This window comes from Carya illinoinensis, chromosome 7 (assembly GCF_018687715.1).
Source record: "Carya illinoinensis cultivar Pawnee chromosome 7, C.illinoinensisPawnee_v1, whole genome shotgun sequence".
NCBI classification, from domain to species: domain Eukaryota; kingdom Viridiplantae; phylum Streptophyta; class Magnoliopsida; order Fagales; family Juglandaceae; genus Carya; species Carya illinoinensis.
In genome coordinates, this window is record NC_056758.1 from 30,858,223 (window position 1) to 30,881,930 (window position 23,708).

General features: G+C 36.6%; 2 protein-coding genes and 1 pseudogene across 3 annotated transcripts; 2 read left to right on the top strand and 1 right to left on the bottom strand.

Annotated features, from left to right (window-relative positions):
• The first annotated feature begins 10,291 nt into the window (after positions 1-10,291).
• On the top strand, positions 10,292-14,352 carry LOC122317234 (dnaJ protein ERDJ3B-like). The gene is made up of 10 exons (XM_043134210.1): positions 10,292-10,484; positions 10,584-10,732; positions 10,854-10,989; positions 11,609-11,723; positions 12,199-12,315; positions 12,598-12,684; positions 13,076-13,135; positions 13,215-13,292; positions 13,761-13,832; positions 13,947-14,352. Exons 1-10 carry the CDS (start codon positions 10,414-10,416, stop codon positions 14,103-14,105), a joined length of 1,044 nt encoding a protein of 347 aa, XP_042990144.1. The 5' UTR covers positions 10,292-10,413; the 3' UTR covers positions 14,106-14,352.
• Positions 14,353-14,498: 146 nt separating this feature from the next.
• On the top strand, positions 14,499-16,057 carry LOC122317235 (LOB domain-containing protein 24-like). Of its 2 annotated transcripts, XM_043134211.1 has the most exons (3): positions 14,499-15,095; positions 15,396-15,526; positions 15,630-16,057. In XM_043134211.1, the coding sequence occupies exons 1-3, from the start codon at positions 15,002-15,004 to the stop codon at positions 15,945-15,947; spliced, it is 543 nt and encodes a 180-aa protein (XP_042990145.1). In that variant the 5' UTR covers positions 14,499-15,001; the 3' UTR covers positions 15,948-16,057. The 2 variants fall into 2 exon arrangements, with proteins under 2 accessions (XP_042990145.1, XP_042990146.1); XM_043134212.1 differs by lacking the exon at positions 14,499-15,095 and having other exon boundaries at positions 15,102-15,526.
• Positions 16,058-16,178: 121 nt separating this feature from the next.
• Positions 16,179-18,476, bottom strand: LOC122317236 (annotated as a pseudogene).
• Positions 18,477-23,708: the final 5,232 nt, after the last annotated feature.

Genomic DNA, 23,708 nt, shown 5'->3' on the forward strand with positions numbered 1-23,708 from the left:
TAAAATTAATATTAATATTTATTTATTTTTATTTTATATAAACGGTCACACTTTACAAAAATTGGCCCCTAAGTAAAATTTCTTCGTCCATCACCCACCTCTCTATATACATATATATATATATATATATATATATATATATATATATATGAGGGGGGAGGGCTACTCTTTTCACTCTAGTTTGTTATAATTACCTTTTTATTAAGGATTGACTCGAGTCATGTGATTTATTCATGACATCATTTGAAACTAGAATAATGTTATATATGCTTTATTCTTGCTGGGTGAGAGGTTTTTCTCTTAGAATAGAGCACGTCCTCTTGGTTGGTTCTTTTTTTTTTTTTTGCTAGTCTAACAGAGGGTCCCATGGAAGAAGAACTATCGAGGCAGTGGGAAAAACTAAGCCTTACAAAGAAGGAAAAGGAGGGGGTGTCTCTAGCACCACCTACCATGTCAACAGCTCAAAAACAAGTCCCTTCATGCCTACTGGTAATGATAATGGCTGAGAAGAGTATCAACAAAGAGACATTCAAAAGCACTATGGCAAAAGTTTGGAGGTGTGAAAGTTGGATTCAATTATTGGAGGTGGGTCCTAACAAGTTCATTGTCAAGTTTAACAGTGCTCAGGATATGCAAAGGGTGGTGGAAGGGAGATCATGGTCTTTCGATCGGTGGCTCTTGTGTATACAAGCATATATATATGATGGCTCTAAGTCCATTAATGAGGTAGCTTTCAACAAGGAGGTGTTCTGGCTGCAGGCCTATGACTTGTCCTTCAACTACATGACACAAGAAATGGGATTTCAACTTGGTAGCTACATGGGCAAAGTGTTAAAAGTCCATGCAGATGACAGAGGAATTAGTTGAGGAAGGTTCTTACGAATAAGGGTTGAGGTTGATATTACAAAAACTTTACTAAGGGGTACTTTTCTCAATGTGGAGGAGAAGAAATGTTGGGTGCCATTCAAATATGAGAGGATGCCTTCAATATGTTTTAAGTGTGGAACCATCAAACATAATCAAACAGCCTGTTTGAATGTGACCAAAGGGGGAGGGAATCAACAGTATGGGGCCTGGCTGAGAGCACCTGCTACCAGGAAAAGTGACTTGCAGTCAAAGAAGTATGGGGAAGGGGTCGCTCCAGAAGTTCAAACTCAAACTCAGCCATGGAAGAGGGAGGCAGAGGTTAGGGAAGACCCCCAAAAGGGAAATCCAGAATTCACAGAAGGGTGTCAGGTGAGGGACATAGCCTCAGACAGACTTAACCGTAAGACTGTCGAAAGAAGTGACATGCAGGAGGCAGGGAGGTTGACTAGGCAAGGAAACTTCCCTAGAAAAGATTGTACACAAAAGCTTACAGGAAAAGGAGATTTTCCCTTACACCCTTCAGATGTTCCCTATGACACACTAGGCGAAAAGCCTGTTGAGCATACAGGGCAAGCTACAAAAGTAAACACTCCCTTGTCAGCTAAAGGGATAGTCCACAATGGAATAACTGGAATCAAGGCCCCAACTGATTTAGTTACATAGATTCATTCCATTGAAAACTTTCTCTCTAACCAAATAGAAGTCTTGAACCAACCAAAGAAGGGCCCCACATGGAGAAGACAAGTAAGGAACCTGAATGCTGAAAGCTTCTCACCAGGACTAGAAGGAGGTCTTTCAGGCCTGCCCCACAGAAGCAAGAGAGTAATAAGTCCAATACCTAAGAAAAGCAAAAGAATTGCAACAGCCTGTGCAAACCATAGTAAGAACAAAAAAATAAAGACAGAGAATAATGGATTTGATAACAATAAAATCACAAACATGGTGGAGGCTGTTAAACAGCCCCACCAAGACCAATGAGTTTCATCAGCTGGAACTCACGTGGGCTTGAAAACCCACGGGGAGTTCGGGTGCTTCGAGATATGGTTCGAAGAGAAGGTCCCACAATTTTGTTTCTACAAGAGACAAGATTGAGTGTCAATAGAATGGAAAAACTTAAGTTTTTTCTGGGCTATCCAAATTGCCTAGCAGTAAGTAATGAAAGAGGAGGGGGGGCCATTGCTCTTCTATGGAAAAACCCCATTAATTTGAAGATCCTTCACTATTCAAAATCCCATATCCACGCAGAAATCAAACCACAAGAGGAGAATGAAGTTGTCTGGTATTTGGCTGGAGTGTATGGCCATCCAGAAGTTGCAAAACGACATGAAACCTGGTCGTTAATAAAATCTCTCATAGTACCAACAGGTAGTGCTTGGCTCATAATGGGGGACTTCAATGAAATCTTGCACATGGGGGAGAAAAGGGGAGGAAGGTGTAGACCTGAGTGGCAGATGGAGGACTTCAGTGACATGCTTACTGAATGCAGACTGTTTGATTTGGGGTTCTGTGGACCTCAATTCACATGGTGAAATGGGAGACAGAAAGAATATAGTGTGTCCAAAAGATTAGATAGATTTTGTGCTAATCAAGAGTGGAATTCTCTATTCTCTATGTAGTACATTGTACATATTCCAATTGCCTACTCAGACCATCTTGTTGTTTGTTTGAAACCTCAAGTTGATCCCAGCTTTGGAAGCTGAGGGCGTGGCTTTAAATTTAAGGCCATGTAGACTGAGACAAAAGATTGCAAACAGGTGGTGTCTTCCATTTGGGACTTAGTGGAAGGAGAAAAGGACCTCTCTCTGATAATTAAGAAGGTAAAGAGTTGTGGAGAGAGGCTCCAGCAATGGAACAAGAGTAGTTTTGGTCATGTGAAGAGACACATTGCTAAGGCCCGAGACAGGATGAATCTTTTGTACCAAATTGATCCAAATTGTTTGGGAACAGAAGAGCATAGAAATGCAAAGGTTGAGATGCAGACATGGCTGGAGAGAGATGAAATCATGTGGAGACAAAGGTTGAAGGCATTATGGTTAAAGGAGGGAGACAAAAACACAGGGTTTTTTCACAGGTAAGCCTCCCAAAGACAGAAAAGGAATCAAATCAAAGGTATGAGGCATAGTAACAATATCCGGTAGGTGGGAGAAGAAAGAGATAGACTTATATTGGATTACTTCCAAACCATATTCACTTCTTCAGCCCAACAAGGACAAGTGGGTTTTCTGGACAGGTTGCAGGGTTATGTGACTAAGGATATGAATGAGAACCTGATGCAGCAGTACACAACAGAAGAAGTGGTCCAGGCCTTGAATCAGATGGAACCCTCCAAAGCCCCTGGACCTGATGGTATGCCCCCTTTATTTTATCAGAAGTATTGGACTGTGGTAGGAAGGGATGTCACCGAGGCTATGTTGAAAGCACTAAATGAAGAGGCCTTCCCTACTGAACTCAACCACACTTACATTGCTTTAATTCCTAAAAAGGATAAACCAGAAACAATAGTAGAATTCAGACCAATCAGCCTGTGCAATGTAGTTTACAAGTTGATTGCTAAAGTCCTCTCCAATAGACTCAAACATATCCTACCACAGGTAATATCCATGTCTCAATCAGCCTTTGTACCTGGAAGGCTAATTACAGATAATGTCTTAGTTGCTTACGAGCTAGTCCATTATCTAAGACAGAAGAGAAAAGAGAAAAAAGGTACATGTCACTCAAATTAGATACGAGCAAAGCATATGACAGGGTGGAGTGGGGTTTCCTAGACACTTTTATGAGTAAAATGGGCTTCAATGAGAAATGGAGAAAGCTAATTATGTACTATGTGCAGTCTGTTTCATATTCAATTCTTGTAAATGGAAGTCCAAAAGGTCCTATCAAGCCCTCGAGAGGCTTGAGACAAGGGGATCCCCTTTCCCCTTATCTCTTCCTCCTCTGCACTGAAGGTTTGATAGCCATGCTCAAACAAGCTGAGGAGAACAAGTTGGTGGAAGGGATAAAAATATGTAGAGGTAGCCCAAGGATCAACAACCTCCTTTTTGTAGATGATAGTTTGTTCTTTTGCAGGGCCTCTTTGCAAACTAATGCACACATCCACCAACTTCTAAAGGAGTATGAACTAGCATTGGGTCAAAAAGTCAATAAGGAGAAGACAGCAATGGTTTTCAGTACCAATGTTGACTCCCAACTGCAGCAGGAAATTATGGCCTCTTAGGGGATACAGCAGGCTCAGCATTATGAGAAGTATCTTGGTCTCCCATCCGTGGTAGGTAGATCCAAGAAAAGGGCCTTCATGAATGTAAAAAGTAGAGTTTGGAAAAAGCTTCAAGGATGGAAGGAAAGGCTACTCTCACAAGGGGGAAAGGAGATACTGGTCAAAGTAGCAGCCTTATCAATCCCCTCATACTCTATGAGCTGCTTCAAACTCCCTGAAAACTTGTGCAAAGAATTGGAGAACATGATGGCAAAGTTCTGGTGGAGCCAAAGGAAGGAGGAAAACAAAATTAGATGGGTAAGTTGGTCCAAGATGTGTGCTACTAAGCAAAATGGGGGTATGAGTTTTAAGGACCTCCATAGTTTCAATATGACATTATTGGCAAAACAAGCTTGGAGGATTATGAATGAGACATCTTCTCTTCTTTTCTCCACAGGATTTACAAGTCTAAGTACTTCCCCAATTCGAGCATTCAGGAAGCACAATTGGGAAATGCCCCATCGTATGCATGGAAAGGGATCTAGGAATCTATAAGACTACTAATGAAAGGATGCAGGTGGCAGGTAGGTGATGGAGAGTCCACAAACATCTGGACTGATATCTGGCTGCCAGGCCAAAACCAATTCCCTTTAATCCAAGGCCAAGTTAGTAGAAACAACTGTCAACAGGTTGCATAGCTAATTGATGGGGAAACAAACCGGTGGGATGCTGGGTTACTCAGGAAAACTCTTCCTCCTAGAGAAGCTGCTGAAGTGCTGAGGATACCTCTAGGTACTTCCCATAGAGAGGATAAGCTAATATGGCACCATGAAAGCTCGGGAGAATATATAGTGAGGAGTGCTTATAAGCTATTTTGGTCCCTAAAGAACCACAGGCCAGGAGGAGAATGTTCAAACTATCAGGCCCAGCAAAGTTTTTGGAAGCAACTATGGAAACTGTCTATACCACACAGGCTTAGAATTTTCTCATGGAGAGCATGCAAGCACGGATTGCCTACTATGAAGAACCTGATGGTTAGGAAGGTTGTAACTGAGGATATCTGTAAGCTTTGTCATGAGAGCAGGGAAGACACAAGCCATGCACTAATCTATTGCCCTTCCATTATACCCCAATGGAAGACACTTTTCAACTATTTATTCCAGGAAGGAGACCAAAAGGACTTTATGGAGCTAGCAATGAGGGTGCAAAAAGAAGGGCAGACAGGGGACCTAGAGAAATTCTTCCTCATTGCCTGGTCCTTCTGGTATAGAAGAACTCAGTTCTATTTTGAAGGACAAGTTCAACATCCACAACAATCTGCAGATCATGCCCTGTCCATGTTTAAGGAGTCACAAGGAGTTCAAGGTGGTAGCAAACAGCTTTTGATAAGAAGTATGGGGTGGAGACCCCGTCCCACATGGGTCCTTAAGCTCAATACAGATGGGACTTTATTCTAGGGGCAATGCAGAACAAGAGTGAGAGTAATATTGAGGGATGAGAAGGGGAGAGTAGTGCTGGCTGCGTGTAACAAAGAACCTGAGTTCTCTGATCCTATGGAAGTGGAGCTACTTGCCATCTTGAGAGGTCTCCAATTATGTATTCCGATGGGCATCAATGAGCTTATTGTGAAGACTGACTCTTTGCTCAGTGTTAAGGCCATAGCAACAGAAGGGGAGTCCAGGTCCCCCCAAGGAAATCTGATCTCCTCTATCCAAGACCTTTCAAAATAGGTGCCAAGGGTAAGTTTTCAACATGTTAGTAGAGAGCACAATGCAGAAGCTGATGGCCTGGCAAAATTAGCACGTTTTGTAGAGAATTTAACAGTTTAGTAGGATTCAATTCCCGAGTGTATTTCTCAAATTGTTTGTCATGATGCCAATATGTAATTCTCTTTATGACTCTGATTAATGAATGTGAGTCTGATTGTTATTAAAAAAAAAGGGAATAATGTCACATATAGTCATAAAGTATGTAAATACTGCGTAATTATTTTAAAAAATAGTATGATTCATTATTTAAAAAATTAATTTTTTTTTTCATGTGAGTCCTATTTACTCACCCTTTTTAAAGAAATTGCACAATAATTGCATGCTCCATGGCTGCAAATATCATTTCTCTTGAAACTATCCAACATGATCTATAAGAGATGTGAGGTGTTTTTCTATTAACCTTTAATTTAGACAAGATCATAACATTTTGATATATATATATATATATATAGCACCTATAGATCAAACTGGCCGAGAATTGATACAACAATTTTGAAGCCCCATTGAGGTATTTGTTGCGCATCAAAATCCAAGGTACTGACATGGAATTTTACTTATATATATATATATATATATATATATGTGCGCGCGCTCGAAAGTATTTATTCTTTCTTTATTTTTTAGTAATTTTTCTAAATTATATCTAGAAGCCAAAGCCTCATATTTGTAATTATGAAGAAAAATAATATTTACAGTCATAGAGTGCGCAAGTGTCATACAATCTATTTAAAAAAGTAAATAACTATGGAATTCATGTGAAAAAAATTAATTATTTAATAGTATCATCACTTTTTTTCAAAAAGATTATACAGTGCTTACGCACTCTATGATTATATGTATATAGCATTACTCAATTATGAATAAGCTTCCTACTCATTCTTCCTTATTAATTAGAATTAAAAACAATGCTAATTAAATCACCGGCCTATTAACAATTAATTAAGTACTCCATTTCCTATATATATATATATTAGGACATATGACTTATATATATACATGGAGAATGGGGATTCCATACTTGGTTATCTTAGTGAGAAATTAAGGTATTGTCAATTGATATAAAGTACATTGGCATTAGGACGTATAACTTGGGTTGGTTTGGTTTGGTTACAAATTATTTCATCTCATCTCATCTCATATAATCATTATAATTTTTTCAAATTTTTATATAAAATATAATATGCAATTCAATTTTTTCAAATCTTAAAACAAAACTAATTTTAAAAAATTATATTATAATAATATTTTATTCAACTTTTAACAAAATATTTTACCTCATCTTATCCAAACTATACAATTAAACGAGACAAACCTACTTAAAAAACAAATATAAAGTAAACTAACCATTGTAGGAACGTCTACCGAATTTCCTCGATCGGTCAGAATTTGATCAGCAAGCCAATCCATTCCAACAATTTTTTTTTTTTTTTTAAAAGGGGGCAAATTAATGAGCAATCAATAATATTAAGGAATAATGAATATAGGAATGTCGTTTTTCTTTTCTTTTCTACAAGTTAAGAAGACCACTCTATTTATTCACTACATGTACGTGACGATGACTTTTGACGTGCCCTTCCACCATTGCCATTACTTGTAGCTAGGGATCGAGCCTCCTCAATTAAGAGCTAGGGTTCCCAAAAGATTACGTTACAAAATCCGATGACATCTCCAAAGTGTGCAGATTAATTAATGCAATGGTGGTGGACTACCAGTGGAGATTGAGTAATTATTAGGTTATTTATTTATTTTTTATTATTTTGCACTATTTATATATGTATATATATATTATCCTTAGGAATATAATGGACCAGGAAAATTAATTAAAGGTAGCTAGGCATATATTTAGGGCGGGTTTGTGTGAAAAAGTTTTTATCTCAAAATTTTTATCTAATCTGATCATAATCTTATTTCATTTCATCTCATCTCTTTTTCAAATATTATTAAAAAAATATTTTTAAACTTATAATTACAACTTTTCCGAACTTTTAAACAAAAAATAAAAAATAATTCAACTTTTTCAAATCTTTAAATAAAAATAAGATTAAAAACTATATTCTAATAATATTTTTTATTTTATAATATATTTTATTTAACTTTTCCTCTCTCATTTCTCAAAAACTAAAAAATATTCAAGTCAAACTATATTATTACTATTCATAATTAATCTTATTACTATTCACGAAATTCTCATCTTATATCATTCTTTAATCATGTCCTTAGAGCACTAGTATTAGCTTAATTAAATGCCAGCACATCTTTAAAATTTGAAAGAATATAGATGAAATGAGCTATATTGGAGTAGTCAAATAGTGAGAACTTTAAATATGAGTTACATTATTTTCAAGTCTTTCTTCATATTTAGAGATGCACTAATTTTCTTCTTCACATGTAGTATTTTATTCTAAAATATATGACCCAATTGCTCCATAACATTTCCAACGTTTTTCATTTTCAAAAGTGATATTTATTCCAAAATATCAGACCCATGTTTTTCACAATAATTTAAGTAAAAATTAAATTATTAATTAATATATGGTTAGTGTAGTTAAAAAAATATGAAAAAAATAAAATTATTATTATTATAAAATAATATTATATTATTATTTTGATTAATCTAATGTAAAGTTATAACTTGAATAGTTTTAAATTTATAAAAAATATATATTTTTAACTAAATCTTAGAGGTGACTTTGATGGAATCAACGTGAATGCTCTTATTTTAAGTATAGGCTTCAGGCTGTTCTTTTGTCTCCTCAGTGAGTCTTCTCCCACGGCTCTCTGTGGAGTCCTGCGGCCTATTTATTGGCTACGTTTACTTTTAGTGCTTTTTGGAATTGAGGCTGCTTGTAAGAGTAATGAATGCTAAATTTCTTGCACGAGGCTACAAAATGATGCACTCCTGTACGTGGCTGTAAGGGAAGGAAAATAGCCTTGCAAATTAACGTATCTACGTACCGTATTGTTAATTTGAGGTAGTGCTGAGGTTTTGAAACTTTATAATTAAGCAACTGATCCATGAAAGGAATTGCAAAAATATTACATTATTCTTGTGAAAGATATCTTATTATTCATAGAATTTTGAGATATTTTTAATATCTAAACAAGTCCTTAATATTCTTCCATTCAAGAGTGGTGTAGTCAATACCCTCTTGGGTAGCCTATGCCATCGTGACAGTGATAGAGGGTGGATCAATGATAAACACACCTCTTTTTCACACCCTGCAACTTAATTGAAATAGTGGTACTATGCTCAATCTGGGTGAGAAATGCGCGTTCATTTGAATGAAAGATAGGTAAATTTATATTTAAATGTGTCACATCTTATATAGTAAAATAAGAATTAAATTATAGTATAGCGTATAGAATTTTTCAAATAATTAAACTGCCCTAATAGATTGACTACCATCCAAATTATGCAACCACCTTTTCAGTGAGAATGTACTCAGTTATCAACCTACAAATGCAGCCACCAAGTTGAAGTGGTTGCATACCTGGTCCAGTTCAGAAAGTGATATTCTTATTCCCGGCCCACGGAAACAAACAAAAAAAAACCCAAGGCATAAAGAGTAGGATCCTCTATACTTTTCAAGTAATTTGTCAGCTATATTTCTTTTAATAACTTTTCTAGATCAGTATTTGTCACTATTAAACTCAAATAGTTATCATCTTAATATTTATCACAACTAGCATATTAAATTTAAAGTTTAAAATAATATATATTTACATTCTTAACATTATATTTGAGAACAATGATTAAGATTTAAGATAACAGAACCAACAGAATTATTATTAATATACAACTTTAAGATAATCAATATTTATTTTTTATTTTTATTTATTTGAATTGTGGAATGCCAAATCATGGGTTCGAGTTGAAGTGAAAAACTTATCTTAATGTTTTCTATTTTAAAATTGTGTATGAGATGTAACGGTATCATTACTCTTAAGCTAATCAAAAGATTATTTTAAAACATGACTTTTTTTTTTTTTTTATCAATCTTTCTAACTTTTGCTGTGAACCCAATATCCAAAAAAACAAGAACTAAATACTATGTTTCACATCGCTCTGTTCTTGTATGTATATTTTTTCCACGTTTGTCTACCCCTTCTCTTTTACCTCAAGTTCTTTTTCTTTTTTTTTAAATAACACTAATCCATTTTCTTATGGGCTTTGGTTGAAATGTTATGTGCCCTAGCCCAACTCCCTAATGGGCCTGATGTCATCGGGCTACTTCCCCGCTCTTTCCTTTTTGTTTCGGCGTAAGTGTCACGGCCGATCCCATTCAAGACCCCAAAAGACAAGTCGGGTCAAAGAAGACCTACTAGTTTCCCATTGGGCAGGAAACTACGGAGGAAAGAAGCATCGATCCACGTGGCAAATAACGATTGGCTTGAACAACATAGAGCGTGTTCTCATTGGACAGTTTTGGCAAGAACACGTTGCAAAGCGTAGGTTCCCTAGACCCCGTCTTTTGGGTCAGCCCAGTTCTCTGAGAGGGACTCCGAAAAAACTCCCAACAAGTGCCAGGGTGCCGAACCACACATACAGAGATCCGACTTTTCCCTCGATCTCTACAGCTCCCAATGGCGCATCGAAGGACAAAGCTCTTGTTCCTCTTTTGCGCTCTGTGCTACGCTATCGCCGCCATTGCAGGGTTGGACGTCATCTCTCTCTCTCTCTATCTCTCTCTCAAATGCTAGTGTGATGAATTGTATTGTTGCGATGCTTAAATTTTCTTTGGTTTTCCTGCCAGGAAGAGCTACTATGATACACTGCAAGTGCCGCGTGGTGCCTCGGACGACCAGATCAAGAGGGCGTATAGAAAGCTCGCGTTGAAGTACCATCCCGACAAGAACCAGGGAAATGAGGAGGCTAATAAGCGATTCGCCGAAATTAACAACGGTATTCACTAAAAACAAAGCTTTTATTAAAATCTTTAATCAATCCTAGTTGTTTTCTTTGATTCCTTAATTAGTAGGTGCTGATAATTAGTCTCTTCACTATGATTATTATTTGTTGATAGCATACGAAGTGTTGTCGGATAACGAGAAGAGGAATATTTACGATAAGTATGGGGAAGAGGGGCTGAAACAGCATGCAGCTAGTGGGGGAGGCAGAGGTGGCGGAATGGGAATGAACATCCAAGATATTTTTAGCCAGTGAGTCTTTCTTTTTAAATACATTTTTCTTTTTAAAATTGTGAATGCTCGGTAATAAAGTTGAACTTTTTTGGAGGTGGAAGTTTGGAATACTTGGATTGAATCTCTGTTGAAGTTGTGAAAAGGATGAGTGTTCGTCTTTTTGGCGTTTTTTTTTTTGTTTTTTGTTTTTTGTTTTTTTTTTTTTTTGTGGTGTAGCGTATGTACATGCTAAAAGCATAAAACTAATTTATGGGGATTTCAATGGTTATTGTTGGCTGGCATTTGATAAAATGAAAAATGAAAGGATGGCGCCCAAAGTTTGATCTGCTATAACATTACACGATCTATTAAAAATACATTACACGATCTATTAGGTTCATCAGGGTGAGTTTACGATTCTGTTATTTTACATTTACCATTGTTGTCATTAACTTCACTTGGAAAGCTATTATTGTAGATGTAAGAAAGTTTATTATGGTGGTGCAATTATCTATAGGGGTATAGTGAACAATCAGAATTGATTTGGCAGATTGATTTCTTTTGTCATTGTAGAGTCATCAGTCATTCCATATATCTTGTGTAGCATGCGTCAACAATGTGTTTGTCTCTTTATTACTAACGTGAGATTGTCTTCTAGGTTTTTTGGTGGGGGCCAAGCGGAGGATGAAGACGAAAAAGTTGTTAGAGGGGACGATGTGATTGTTGACTTGGATGCAAGTTTGGAAGATTTATATATGGGAGGATCATTGAAGGTACTACTGTGTTCGATATGTAATTTAGAGCATGTATGTCCTGAAGCAAAAGAAATCTTTTGTGAAATTGGCTATATAGCCAGACATGGCTGAAAGAACAAACTGAGCAAGGGCATACGAGTCCTGAGAAATACTTTATGGGAATCACCAAGCTACTAACCAGTATTCATAACCTTCACATCTAAGAATTTTAAATGGAAATTACTGAACTACATTTACCCCAACAATCAAGTACTAAATTTCTTTTTAATGTGCTGTTGTTTGGTTTCTGTCCTTTTTTTAATCTCATTTCACATCTGCTAGTGGATGGGGTGGAAAATAGCCTTTTAATTTCATTTATTGAGCTGGGCCAGTGTTTCTCCTTGTGTCCTGACTTAATTTCTAGAAATGGTAAAAACAAACAAATATTTACAAGTGATTAAGTGGTGTTTGTTTTTTTTTTTTTTTAAATGACCTTTTATGTGCGATTTATCAGGTTTGGAGGGAGAAAAACATTTTAAAGCCAGCCCCAGGCAAGAGACGCTGTAACTGTAGAAATGAGGTTTACCACAAGCAAATTGGTCCAGGGATGTTCCAACAGATGACCGAGCAGGTATGCAATGGCTCTTAACAATTCTTCAAAGAAAGTCTTTTGAAGTGTTTCCCCCTGTTTTCCATCATTTTCCATTATATCTTTTCCATTTTCCATTATATCTAGTTTGCTGGCAGCATTAGTGTTTTTTTTCCAGCTAAGCCTTTGTTTAGCTTCAAATTATGTTCTTGTACACTGCAGTGGCATGATCACTTATGATTTTTTTGTCTCCATCTCTTGGTTGACCACTATCCCTTGGATGCTCTTTCCTTCATTATTTCTTTTTTTGTTTTGCACTGTCAGGTCTGCGAACAGTGCCCAAATGTCAAATATGTACGCGAGGGATATTTTGTCACTGTTGACATTGAGAAAGGGATGCAGGATGGGCAAGTATGCTTTTAGATTTTTCAATTTTAAGCTTTGTTATGGCTTATTTATTTTAGATCAATAACTTTACAATCTTTAGTTTGTACTTCTCTTGCATATCATCAGCAATGATATTCATGTTTTTTTTTATAAGTAAATGTCAAATGTCAAAAAATAAGTTCCGTTGCCGGGACTTGAACCCAAGCAATGATATTCATGTTAATAACATGCCAAAAAAAAATAAAGAAAGAAACAACAGCATTGACCTCTCCCCGCCCCCCCTCCCCTCCCCTTTTTCTCTTCTAAAATCACAGTTGTGTTAAAACTAATCTAGAAGCAGAGAACAGCTGTATACACTTACTCTTAAATATGATATTTGTTTATTGCAGAATAACAATTTACATGCTTTTCTCAGGAGGTTGTTTTCTATGAAGATGGTGAGCCTAAAGTCGATGGAGAAGCTGGAGATTTAAGGGTTAGCTCTTTAACAATGGTTTATGGATTGGTATTATGCATCTACTGTCTACTGACAATATGTAACAATTTTTGGGCAGTTTCGCATCCGCACAGCACCCCATGATCGCTTCAGAAGAGAAGGCAATGACTTGCACACAACTGTCACCATAACACTGGTAACTATTCCTGAATTTAAGTTCTGTGCATATCAATAGCTGGCTTTTCATTGGATTTTCTTGGTGAAAATTAAGTCAACATCTTCAGTTTAAAGTATCTATCACTGTATTGCATGGCATACCTGAGACCTCGCAAACTTCCAGTCCAAAATGAACTGTTAGGTCTTTTGTGGAGACTATAAACAACAGTTAGGATCATAATTTGAATTCTTGAAATAGAGAGATCAAAAAAAGGAAGGGGGGGAAGATGCGTGTTAGGTTTACTGAGCCTAAAGAAACCTGAAGGAGGTAATTAGATGGTCAAGAAAAGCTGATTCGGGTTTTCAATTAATTTCTGCTTAGTATAATAAATCTGAGCAAACATCAGACTTGGGCATTCTCATTTCGCAGTTTCTTTTACTCAATTTAATCCTCTTAAAATGCTAACTCCTTATATGATGTGGGGCTGATTTTCTTAACCTTTTCCAGGTTCAAGCTCTAGTTGGTTTTGAGAAGAGCATCCAACATCTCGATGGCCATTTGGTTGACATCAGTACAAAGGTAAGGAAGATCATATCATCTAGCTTCATTTTATATAACTAAGATCAGTAGTTGAGTGGGTGGAAGAAAGGGCCTATTGGCAACTTGCCTGACATGACTGCCTTAACTGCTCAGGGAATTACCAAGCCCAAGGAAGTGAGAAAGTTAAAAGGGGAGGGGATGCCGTTGCATTTTAGCACAAAGAAAGGGGATCTTTACGTAACATTTGAGGTTTTATTCCCAACATCTCTAAAAGAGGACCAGAAGACGAAGATCAAAGCAGCTCTTGGTTAGAATATAGGTGAAATGTTTTTGGTTGGGTTCAAAGATGTGCCCATTGTATCATGATGATGATATTATAGAAAATTCAGCGGACCCTGAGGTTTTTCCTTTTTCTGTTATTGTTTTAGTACGTTTCTGAGATGTTTATGCTGTAATCATTGAAGCCATTTGGCATACCAGTTTTCCCTCGTTAGCGGCATGGTTTCTCATTGTTTTAAGGGGAACTATAATAGGAATGAAAAGGTACAAAATTTACCGATGGAGCGAGCATTGATCTCTTTGCATTATGCTTATGGAAGTGCTGAATTTAAAAAAACTTCAATTTCAAAATTTATCAAAGAACAAGCGGAAGTCCATATCATACATGCTATGGTCACAAAAGCCCACCTTCCAAAAATCTACGCGAGTCACGAAGGAGTAGGCTAAATTTAATTCTCACAGGACCAACGGAGTTGGAAGTGTTATAAGATGCGAGCCTTCTCTGGTTAGAAAGATGGTACGAAAGTCGAGACTAGAGTTCATGATGTAATTGAGTTTCAAGGGCAAAAGCTGAGGTAAGCCTGCATGCACAGTTGCACATAAGCATCAGTTATTCTCATCAAAATTAACTGTCAGGAACAATATTGTTGGGGGTATTCTTCAGTTGTTTTACTCAACAAAATCAGCACTTCGGTATCTTAAAACACATCAAAAGCAGTTCCAGGAACAGCATTAGAAATGGCTGATTATTTCATCACCCACATCTCTGTCTCATGCCTCAACAGCTAGTGCATGGGATGCGAGGAAGCGCACTTTGTGCAGTATATTATGACTTGTGCTCGTCAAGCAATGGCCCGCATAGGTGCCCGACAGTGCTACCCGCTGTGTAGGTCTGGTGCTCGTAGTTTTCAGGCGAGGACTAGTGGAGGATGATGGGTTTGATGTTTTTGGAGGAAGATGATGGTTTTCCTGCGTTGAGAACAAAGTTGGAACGAATTTGTTTGAATGGAGGATTCATATATGGTAAGCCAAATCCCGATCTAGGGGAGAGGTGAAATTATAATTGGTCATAGTCCATTCCTACCATATCAGAAGCTTTCCTTTCTTATAATCTACATTTTGAAAGAAATACTAGCCGTTGGGCTTTCAAGTTTTATTACAAATACTCTCTCCCTAACATTCTGGACAAATAATAGATCACCAAAATCTCCATTAGATCATCCAAAGTAGGAAAAATATTGAAGAAAATCTTTGTGGGTGTGGGTGATATGGTTTGTTAGATTATTTGAAGGATTTGAACCATGATCTCTGGTCGTTGTGCAGCTTGCAAATACTTGAGAAGAAGATGCCCTTCACATTGCATTTTCTCTCCCTATTTCCCTCCCAATGATCCTCAAAGATTCGCTTGCGTTCACAGAATCTATGGTGCTAGTAATGTTGGAAAGATGCTTCTGGTAATATCTCAAATGAATCTCTATTCTCTCTTTACTTGTAACTCTGGGCCTATACGATTGGATTTGTTACTATTTTCTGCTCATTGCTCTTTACTCGAATCAGAAACTGCCACCACATCTCCGAGCTCAAACGGCGGATACTTTGTATATGGAAGCAAAATGTCGTATTCAAGACCCTGTTTATGGATGTGTTGGTATCATCTCTCACTTACATCAACAAATACGCATTGCAGAAAGCCAGCTAGCTAAAACCCAAGCTGAAATTGCAGTTTTCAATTCTATTGCTCGTGAAGCCCAGGTTCAGGAAATTGAAGCCGATTCCAACTTCTTCAAAAATTTATTGCCGGAAGAGATCACTGCTGCTGGCCTGAGGTCCTATGGCTATGGCTCTCCTTCCACTCAAACTTTTAAGTTTAATTAAGCAGAATTTGTTTCAAATGCTAAATAATGGTTTGGTTTTCTTAAACCGAATTGTACTGTTGTACAGCTTCCAAATTACTATTAAAAAAGGTCTTGATTTTTTTTTTTTTTTTAACTCTTGATTTTTTTATGGAAGATTAAAATAATGTAAGCCATCTTTTGTTGGTTATTGTATGCCAAAAAATTACTGTGGTCTACTCTTACCATAAAATCTTACCAGACCAGAAAGTATGAACAGATGCAAGTAGAATAAAACGACCACACAAATCGATCTAGTTTTTTTTATCTGCCTCAAAAACCTTCCTCAACTTCTCCTCATCTGACTCAAAAGCCTTCCTGGCTTGTTTCAGTTCCTCATTCAAAGAAAGCAACTCTGTACAGCGGTTAGTTTTGGCAAGTCCTGCAGGATCAACAGGTCAGATCGGCAGTTGTTTACCATCAAATAAAATAACAAACTTTGTGCAAGAAGATTCTGCAGTAGTCTATATCCCACGATTATAAAGCACGATAAGGCATCAAACGTCTCAAGACCATAAAGTTAACTAAAGCTTTTCTCATTGAAAAAAGGACAAAAAAAATTGTTTTCATGTAGATTATTTACTTTTAATAGAAAAAGAAAATGAAGAGTGTTAGTGCTGTTGGCTGAGGCACAAATTGGATGAGATATATATGAGACCAGCAGAGCCCAACCTGCACCTACAAGTGGCAGTCCATCTAGAGGAAAGTACCTCTATGATGCATTCGTGTAGCATATGTTCTAGCAAAGTGAGATTGCTAGATGTATGCCTCTGACTAATCGTAGTCATAAAGAAATTTTTAATGTCAGTGAAGTGAAGTTGTATGGTGAAATGGTAACTAATCAAGGTACCTTGCGTATCAGATACAGGAACTCTTCAACTGATAGCTTCCCCCTCTTTGATCCACTATCTTGGGCTTTATGTACCTACAGAAAATTTAAAAGCATGATATCCCCCATTACTTCTAACGTAAAAGTAAGAAGTAACAAATACCAAAGAAGTACCTACCGGGTCGGTGATACACTCCAAAACAATGTCCTCCACAAGTGCCACACTCTCTAGACGCGGCTGATAATGGAATAACAGACATCTATATTAATACAATAAAAAATACAACATTGCTTAATAATCAGAGAATTCCATGTCAAAAATACTCTACGTCATTACACCTTGCATTCTTTATAATCAGAGAATTCCATGTAAATAATATTGGATTCATTACACAGCTTTTTTTAAAAATGCAGTAAGTAAAAATAAGAGAAGCCAGGCACCCTTTTTGTTCAATGAGGTGTAGATAACAAGGGCAGAACATTTCAGTAATCAAATCATGGACAAATGAGATGAATGTATCGCATGTAGAGCCTAATATAAAAGAGTCCATGGAGGTCTTTCTAGTAGTTTTAGTTACCTGTGGATCCAATAATCCATGAGACACTGCCATAAGCTGTTGCTACAGGTCTGCCGCAAAATGTGATGAATTATGACATCTTCTTTTCAATCTCACAGCGCAAACCTATGAAAATGCAAACCCATTTTCATTTGATTAGCTTATGTAACTTGCTATGATATTATCTTGACTCTTGCCTTCCGACCTGTGCTTCAATTACTAAAATCAATAGGCTGACTAGGAGTATATTACCATCTTAGTAGCAAAGATAACTGTAGCAAATGGAGGATCGGATCATGCTTTCAGAACCAAGTTAAGTTGAAATCTCTTTCTTATACCGAGAATTTAGATGCCAAAGACCGCTTAAGACATCATTGTTTGAACTGAGGTTTGAAACCAAAATATCAGGAAGATAAATGAGGTGATTCAACCGCTAACAACAAATATACCAGCCATGGCAATCTATACCATCTTCACATATGAAAATTTGCATTTGTTCTTAAATCCAAGAGTGCCGTCTGAAAATATATATATGTATGTATGTATGTATGTATGTATGTATGTATCAAAATAGATTGCCATAACCATATCACAATCAGCAGGTCCGTTACAGGTTCAAAATCACCAAACAAAAACGATCATTATATAATAATGATCAGATAACCTTTTTGTGGTACAGTCTAAAAGCACCAACCATCATACAAAAAGAATGTGCTACCCACATTTGGGCCATGTCCAAAACCATACATCATATGCTGCACTACTAAGAATCCAAAAGAAGAAGAATTAGGCATAAAAAAAAAAAAAAAAAAACACAACTCTCCTATAAACCCATCAAAGCAAAAACATTTCTAGACACTCACATTCTTTTTGAAAGAATCCTCGTTAAACGAAGTTTCCGAGAGCTGCGATGACCGAGCCTTCAACTTCGAGGAGGCTCTCCCGGAACTAGTGATCATCTCAGACTCTCAATTCGGTCTGTCGCAACAATCAATGCGGTTCTACGATTGAATACAACACAATAAAACTATAAATTTCCATAATTTTAGCAAACATGTAAGAATTAGGAATCAAACAAGACCAAACTAGCTTAACGAAATCTTGCAAGTGAAATTTGAAACTGTTGTGGTCCACTCATGTGCACCGAGAATAATTGGGCATCTCCAGCATTTCTCCAACTCATATGTGTCCCTCCACTCTATTATGTTTTGTGGAGGGAGAAACTTAACCTCTCCTATAAATATGAGAGGATTGCTGAAGAGAAAATCATCCAAGAAGAGGAGTTCGCTTCTGAGTGTGAGTTTGTAGAGTGCAATTTGAGAGATAGAGAGTTGTTTTGAGAGAGTGTTTGTAATTTTGTATAAACACATTGAATATCAAGTTTCCGCTCCAGTGAACGTAGATAAATTGCCGAACCACTTAAATACTGTCTCTATCTATTGTGTGATTATTTTCTGGGCGGCCCTAGGCACAACAATAGATGAAGTATTGAAGATCTTCCTTGATTGGAAGAAAATGATCGAACTTAGACCAGCAGAAAAATCAAACGGCTCAGATCAGATAATGAAGGTGAGTACACTTCGGACCCTTCATTGAAGTATGCCGGATAGAGAGAATCGTCAGACACTTCACGGTACGAGGAACACCACAACAAAACGGTGTGGCAAAACGGATGAACCGTACTTTGCTAGAGAAAGTACGGTGTATGTTACTGGATGCTGGATTCAGTAAACAATTTTGGGCTGAAACTGTGACATATGTCTGCCACCTCATCAACCGATTACCCACAGCTGCCAATGGCAGGAAGACACCTATTGAAATGTGGAAATGTACTAATGTTACTGATTATGACTTTTTACACATTTTTGGATGTCCTGCTTAGTATCATGCTCAAGGAAGTAAGCTTGAACCTAGAGCCAAGGCAAGAATTTATTAGACTTTAGTACTGGTGTAAAAGGGTATAGACTCTAGTATATAGAATCTGAGAAGGTTATCATCCGTAGAGATGTAACATTCAATGAGTCTGAGATGCTCAAATCACATGAGCATAAAGACTCCAATGAAGGCAGTCATGATAGCGAAATACCTGGTGATTCGCAAAAGGTTAAGTTTACCACTCAAAAGGATTTAGGAGAAACAAATGGAGAGCACGAACAAGATGAGGTTGATAGTCCAGTCATAGTACCTCCAATACAACTTGAATCAATAGCAAATAACAGGCCGAGACCAGAGACACATGTACCGGCACATTTTGCAGACTATGTGACGTATGCACTACCAGTTGAAGGGGATGAGATCCCAACCAGTTACAAAGAAGTCATACAGTCATGTGAAAAGACTGAATGGACAAAGGCAATGAATGAAAAAATTCAGTCTCTTTATAAGAACCAGACATGCGAGTTTGTGCCGCTTCCATAAAGAAGGAAGTCAATTGGTTGTAAGTGAATTTTTAATCAGAAAGACGATCAAGCCGCTAAAAATGGAGTGCGATACAAAGATAAATTAGTAGCCAAAGGCTACGCTTAGATAGAAGGAATTGACTACAGTGAAGTATTATCTCCTGTTGTAAAACATTCATCCATTCAGATATTGCTAGCTTTGGTTGTACAATATGATTTTGAATTAGCACAGCTTGACATGAAGGCAACCTTCTTACATGGTGATCTAGAGAAGGAAATTTATATGTCTCAACCAGAAGGCTTAAAGAAGCTGGAAAAGAAAAATGGATATGCAGTTTGAAGAAGTCTCTATATGGGTTGAAGCGGTCACCCCGGCAATGTTACAAGCGTTTCGATCGCTTCATGATGGACTGAAATACACTCGTTGCCAATATGATCATTATGTGTATTTCAGACAACTCGTAGATGGATCTTTCATATATTTGCTTTTATATATAGACAATATGTTCATTGCATGTAAAAGCAAGGTAGAGATAAATCGTTTGAAAGCTCAGCTGAGTCAGGTAGAGATAAATCGTTTGAAAGCTCAGCTGAGTCAAGAGTTTGAAATAAAAGATCTAGGAAAATCACGAAAAATATTGGGGATGGAGATTAACAGAGATAGGATGAAAGGTACAGTTCACCTTACTCAAAAGCAGTATATGAAGAGAATATTATAACGCTTCAACATGGACTCGAAGACGAAGCAAGTAATCCAATGGCCCCATATTTCAAACTTAGTGTGCTGCAGTCTCCTAAAAGTGATGAAGAGCGGGACTATATGAAAAATATCCCATACGCAAGTGTTGTTAGAAGCCTAATGTATGTCATGGTGTGCACACGACCTGATATCTCCCAAGTCGTCAGCTTAGTCAGTCGATATATGCATAATCATGAAAAGACACACTGGCATGCAGCTAAATGGATTCTATGGTATATTCTAGGGACCGTAGACATTGGTTTGAAGTTCGAGAAAAGAAAAAATAGTCTAGTAACTAGATATATTGACTCAGACTATATAGGTGATCTTGACAAACGCCGATCGACAATTAGATATGTGTTCACCATGGCTAAGGGACCAGTCAGTTGGTGACCAACTTTGCAGTCTACAATTGCACTATCATCTACGGACGTTGAATACATGACTATAACAAAAGCCGTGAAAGAAGCCATTTGGTTACAGGAATTGGTAACAGATTTGGGCTTTAAGCAGCTAGAGGTTACCTTTACTGTGACAATCAGAGTGCAATTCAACTGGCCAAGAATCAAGTATATCACTCTTGAATAAAATATATAGATGTTTGTTTCCACTTCGTATGTGAGATATTGGAAGAATGAGACATTCTACTTCAAAAGATTGGCACTGAAGATAATCCAGCAGATATGTTGACGAAAGTCGTCACTAAGATTAAGTTCCAACACTGCTTGGATTTAATTAATATCTCACACTGCTGAGCACCTACAGGTGCATTAGCGCCTTAGCGTGTATTTGATAGCGGAAATCTTTCATGGCAAAAACAAACGAACATTTCGATGAGGGAGTGCAATCATTGAAAGGATGCAACATGTAGTATCCTAGTATAGCACACTTGGGTGGAGAGGGTGATTGTTGTGGTCCACCCATGTGCACTGGAAATAATTGGGCATCTTCAGTGTTACTCCAGCTCATGTGTGTCCCTCCACTATGTTATATTCTGTGGAGGGAAAAACTCAACCTCTCCTATAAATAGAAAAGGATTGTTAAAAAGAAAATCATCCAAAAAGAGGAGTTCGCTTCTTAGTGTAGAGTGTCATTTGAGAGATAGAGAGTTGTTTTGAGAGAGTGTTTGTAATTTTGTACAAACACATTAAATATCAAGTTTCTGCTCCAGTGAATGTAGGCAAATTGGCAAACCACTTAAATATTGTCTCTATCTATTGTGTGATTATTTTTTAGGTGGCCCTGGGCACAACAGAAACAAGTGAGACTGTTATGATCCTAAAGATGAAAGGTTTAACCAAATTAGTATTCACAGTCCCAGTACATCTAGATAAATGGTTGGTCTTTAACAGAGACCTAACCATCAGTTTGGTTGTGAAAAACTGGTGGAAGAGGAAAATAACTGGCCCACAAGTCACCATTGCTGAGAGATTTCGAGAGAAAAACTAGGGCTACAGAACAACGATACTTTCATCATTGACATCTTCTCGTCCCAACCAAATCATCCACCTTGAGTGGGATTATTGAGACTCCAACTTGGTATTTCCCAAAGCTCCCTTCTTTCATCTTCAATCAAAACACCATACTTCCTACAAACTTCTTCACAACTAGTAGCAACCTTAACTATAACATGAGCATCTCCTTCTAGAACCACGTGAGGCAGTCTCAATTCTACGCATAGGATCATAGCTCTTTGATACAAATTAGGAGGATGCTCCATAATTAGTAGAGTTATTTTATTTGATTGTTATCTTTTTCTAATTTATTACTTTTCTAGTTAGATTAGTATTTTCTAATTTTCATCTTTCTACAATTGTTATTTCTTAATTAGATTAGTATTATATTTTGTTGGCTATTTAAGGATCAAGAATGTACAATTAAAGGCACTTCTTGAATTATTAATGAAAGTGTGTGAATGATCTTGAGATGGAATTAGTTTGGTAAAATACCATAAATCTGTTAATTTATTTTTTTGAAGAAATTCCAACTTTATAAAGAGAGATTCTTTGCTTTTCTTTTTTGGCATCAACGTGAGGTTGAACTAGAAAGTTGGCACCGCTCTTTTTAGGGCACATGCTTCAACAGTAATTGGCTTCATTATATGATTAAAGCTTGAACATAAAGACGCTATAATCTCACCTTCTAAATTTCTTATTATAACTCCTATTCCCACATTATTTTCCTTATTATTTTTAGGGCATCCCAATTAACTTATACACACGTTTCACATTGCTTCTTCCATTTTATCTATTGTCTCACTACAGTACTTGGTTGATGATCGGTCTGCATATAATTCTGGGCTGATTTGAAGTCTTGTAAATTTTGTTTAGCAACCCTGAATAATTGTTTCAGGTTGTCAAGTCTTGTTCAAAAATTAGTAAATCTCTCCTTAACCACATCCTCTCCGTAACAGAAGCCACCAACTCAATATCTTCAACTTTTAACTTTTAATCTCTCACTAATTCTCTTTCACAACTACATAAAATCTACCTCTTCACTTTGACCATTTGTTTACTAGACTATCAATTTCAAACCACTTTAAACATAAAAATAATCTCATAAACTGATGTAACTTTTTATATTTTGTTAAATCTATTTTAAATAAAAATAACTTTACAATCTGACGAACTATATAAAACTATATCATTTAATGAAATTATTTTTATATAATTTTTTTGTGACTAAAATATTTTTCATCATTAAATCAGTTAGGTCCGATTTAGGTTATTCGATAATCAAGTCAATAACTATTTTTTAAATAATAATATTAGATATAGTTATAGGCTATGCAAATGTTGCGTACTTTTTTTAAAAAATAGTAGAATCTACTATTTAAAAGACTAATTTTTTATAAAAATCTCATTTTTACTTACTTTTTTTAAAAAAAAATGTACAGCATCTACGCACACTATAACTATACATAAATATCATTTATCAATTAATATAGTTCGCACTGATAATGCTCATAGCTCTTTTAAAATACCTATACATGAGATTTAGGGCTTCTACATGCAAATGTAACGGATACGAGCACAAACTTTTTTTCAAAACTGACGAAGAACTTGTTGTCGAATTCATCAAATGATAGATGGACGACTCATTTCAGCCGTTAATTGTTAAATGGATTATAAAATAGTTATATATCTTATGTAGAAAACTTAGGATAATTAATAATTATTACTTATGATAATTTAAGATTATTTGTTAGGATTATATCATC

Bases quoted from the DNA above. Each gene is read 5' to 3' on its own strand.
- LOC122317234 (XM_043134210.1), top strand. From the start codon at position 10,414: ATGGCGCATCGAAGGACAAAGCTCTTGTTCCTCTTTTGCGCTCTGTGC. The intron at 10,733-10,853 runs GTATTCACTAAA...ATTTGTTGATAG, and splicing joins ATTCGCCGAAATTAACAACG to CATACGAAGTGTTGTCGGAT. The intron at 13,833-13,946 runs GTAAGGAAGATC...TTAACTGCTCAG, and splicing joins TGGTTGACATCAGTACAAAG to GGAATTACCAAGCCCAAGGA.
- LOC122317235 (XM_043134211.1), top strand. From the start codon at position 15,002: ATGATGGGTTTGATGTTTTTGGAGGAAGATGATGGTTTTCCTGCGTTG. The intron at 15,096-15,395 runs GTAAGCCAAATC...GTCGTTGTGCAG, and splicing joins GAATGGAGGATTCATATATG to CTTGCAAATACTTGAGAAGA. The intron at 15,527-15,629 runs GTAATATCTCAA...TACTCGAATCAG, and splicing joins ATGTTGGAAAGATGCTTCTG to AAACTGCCACCACATCTCCG.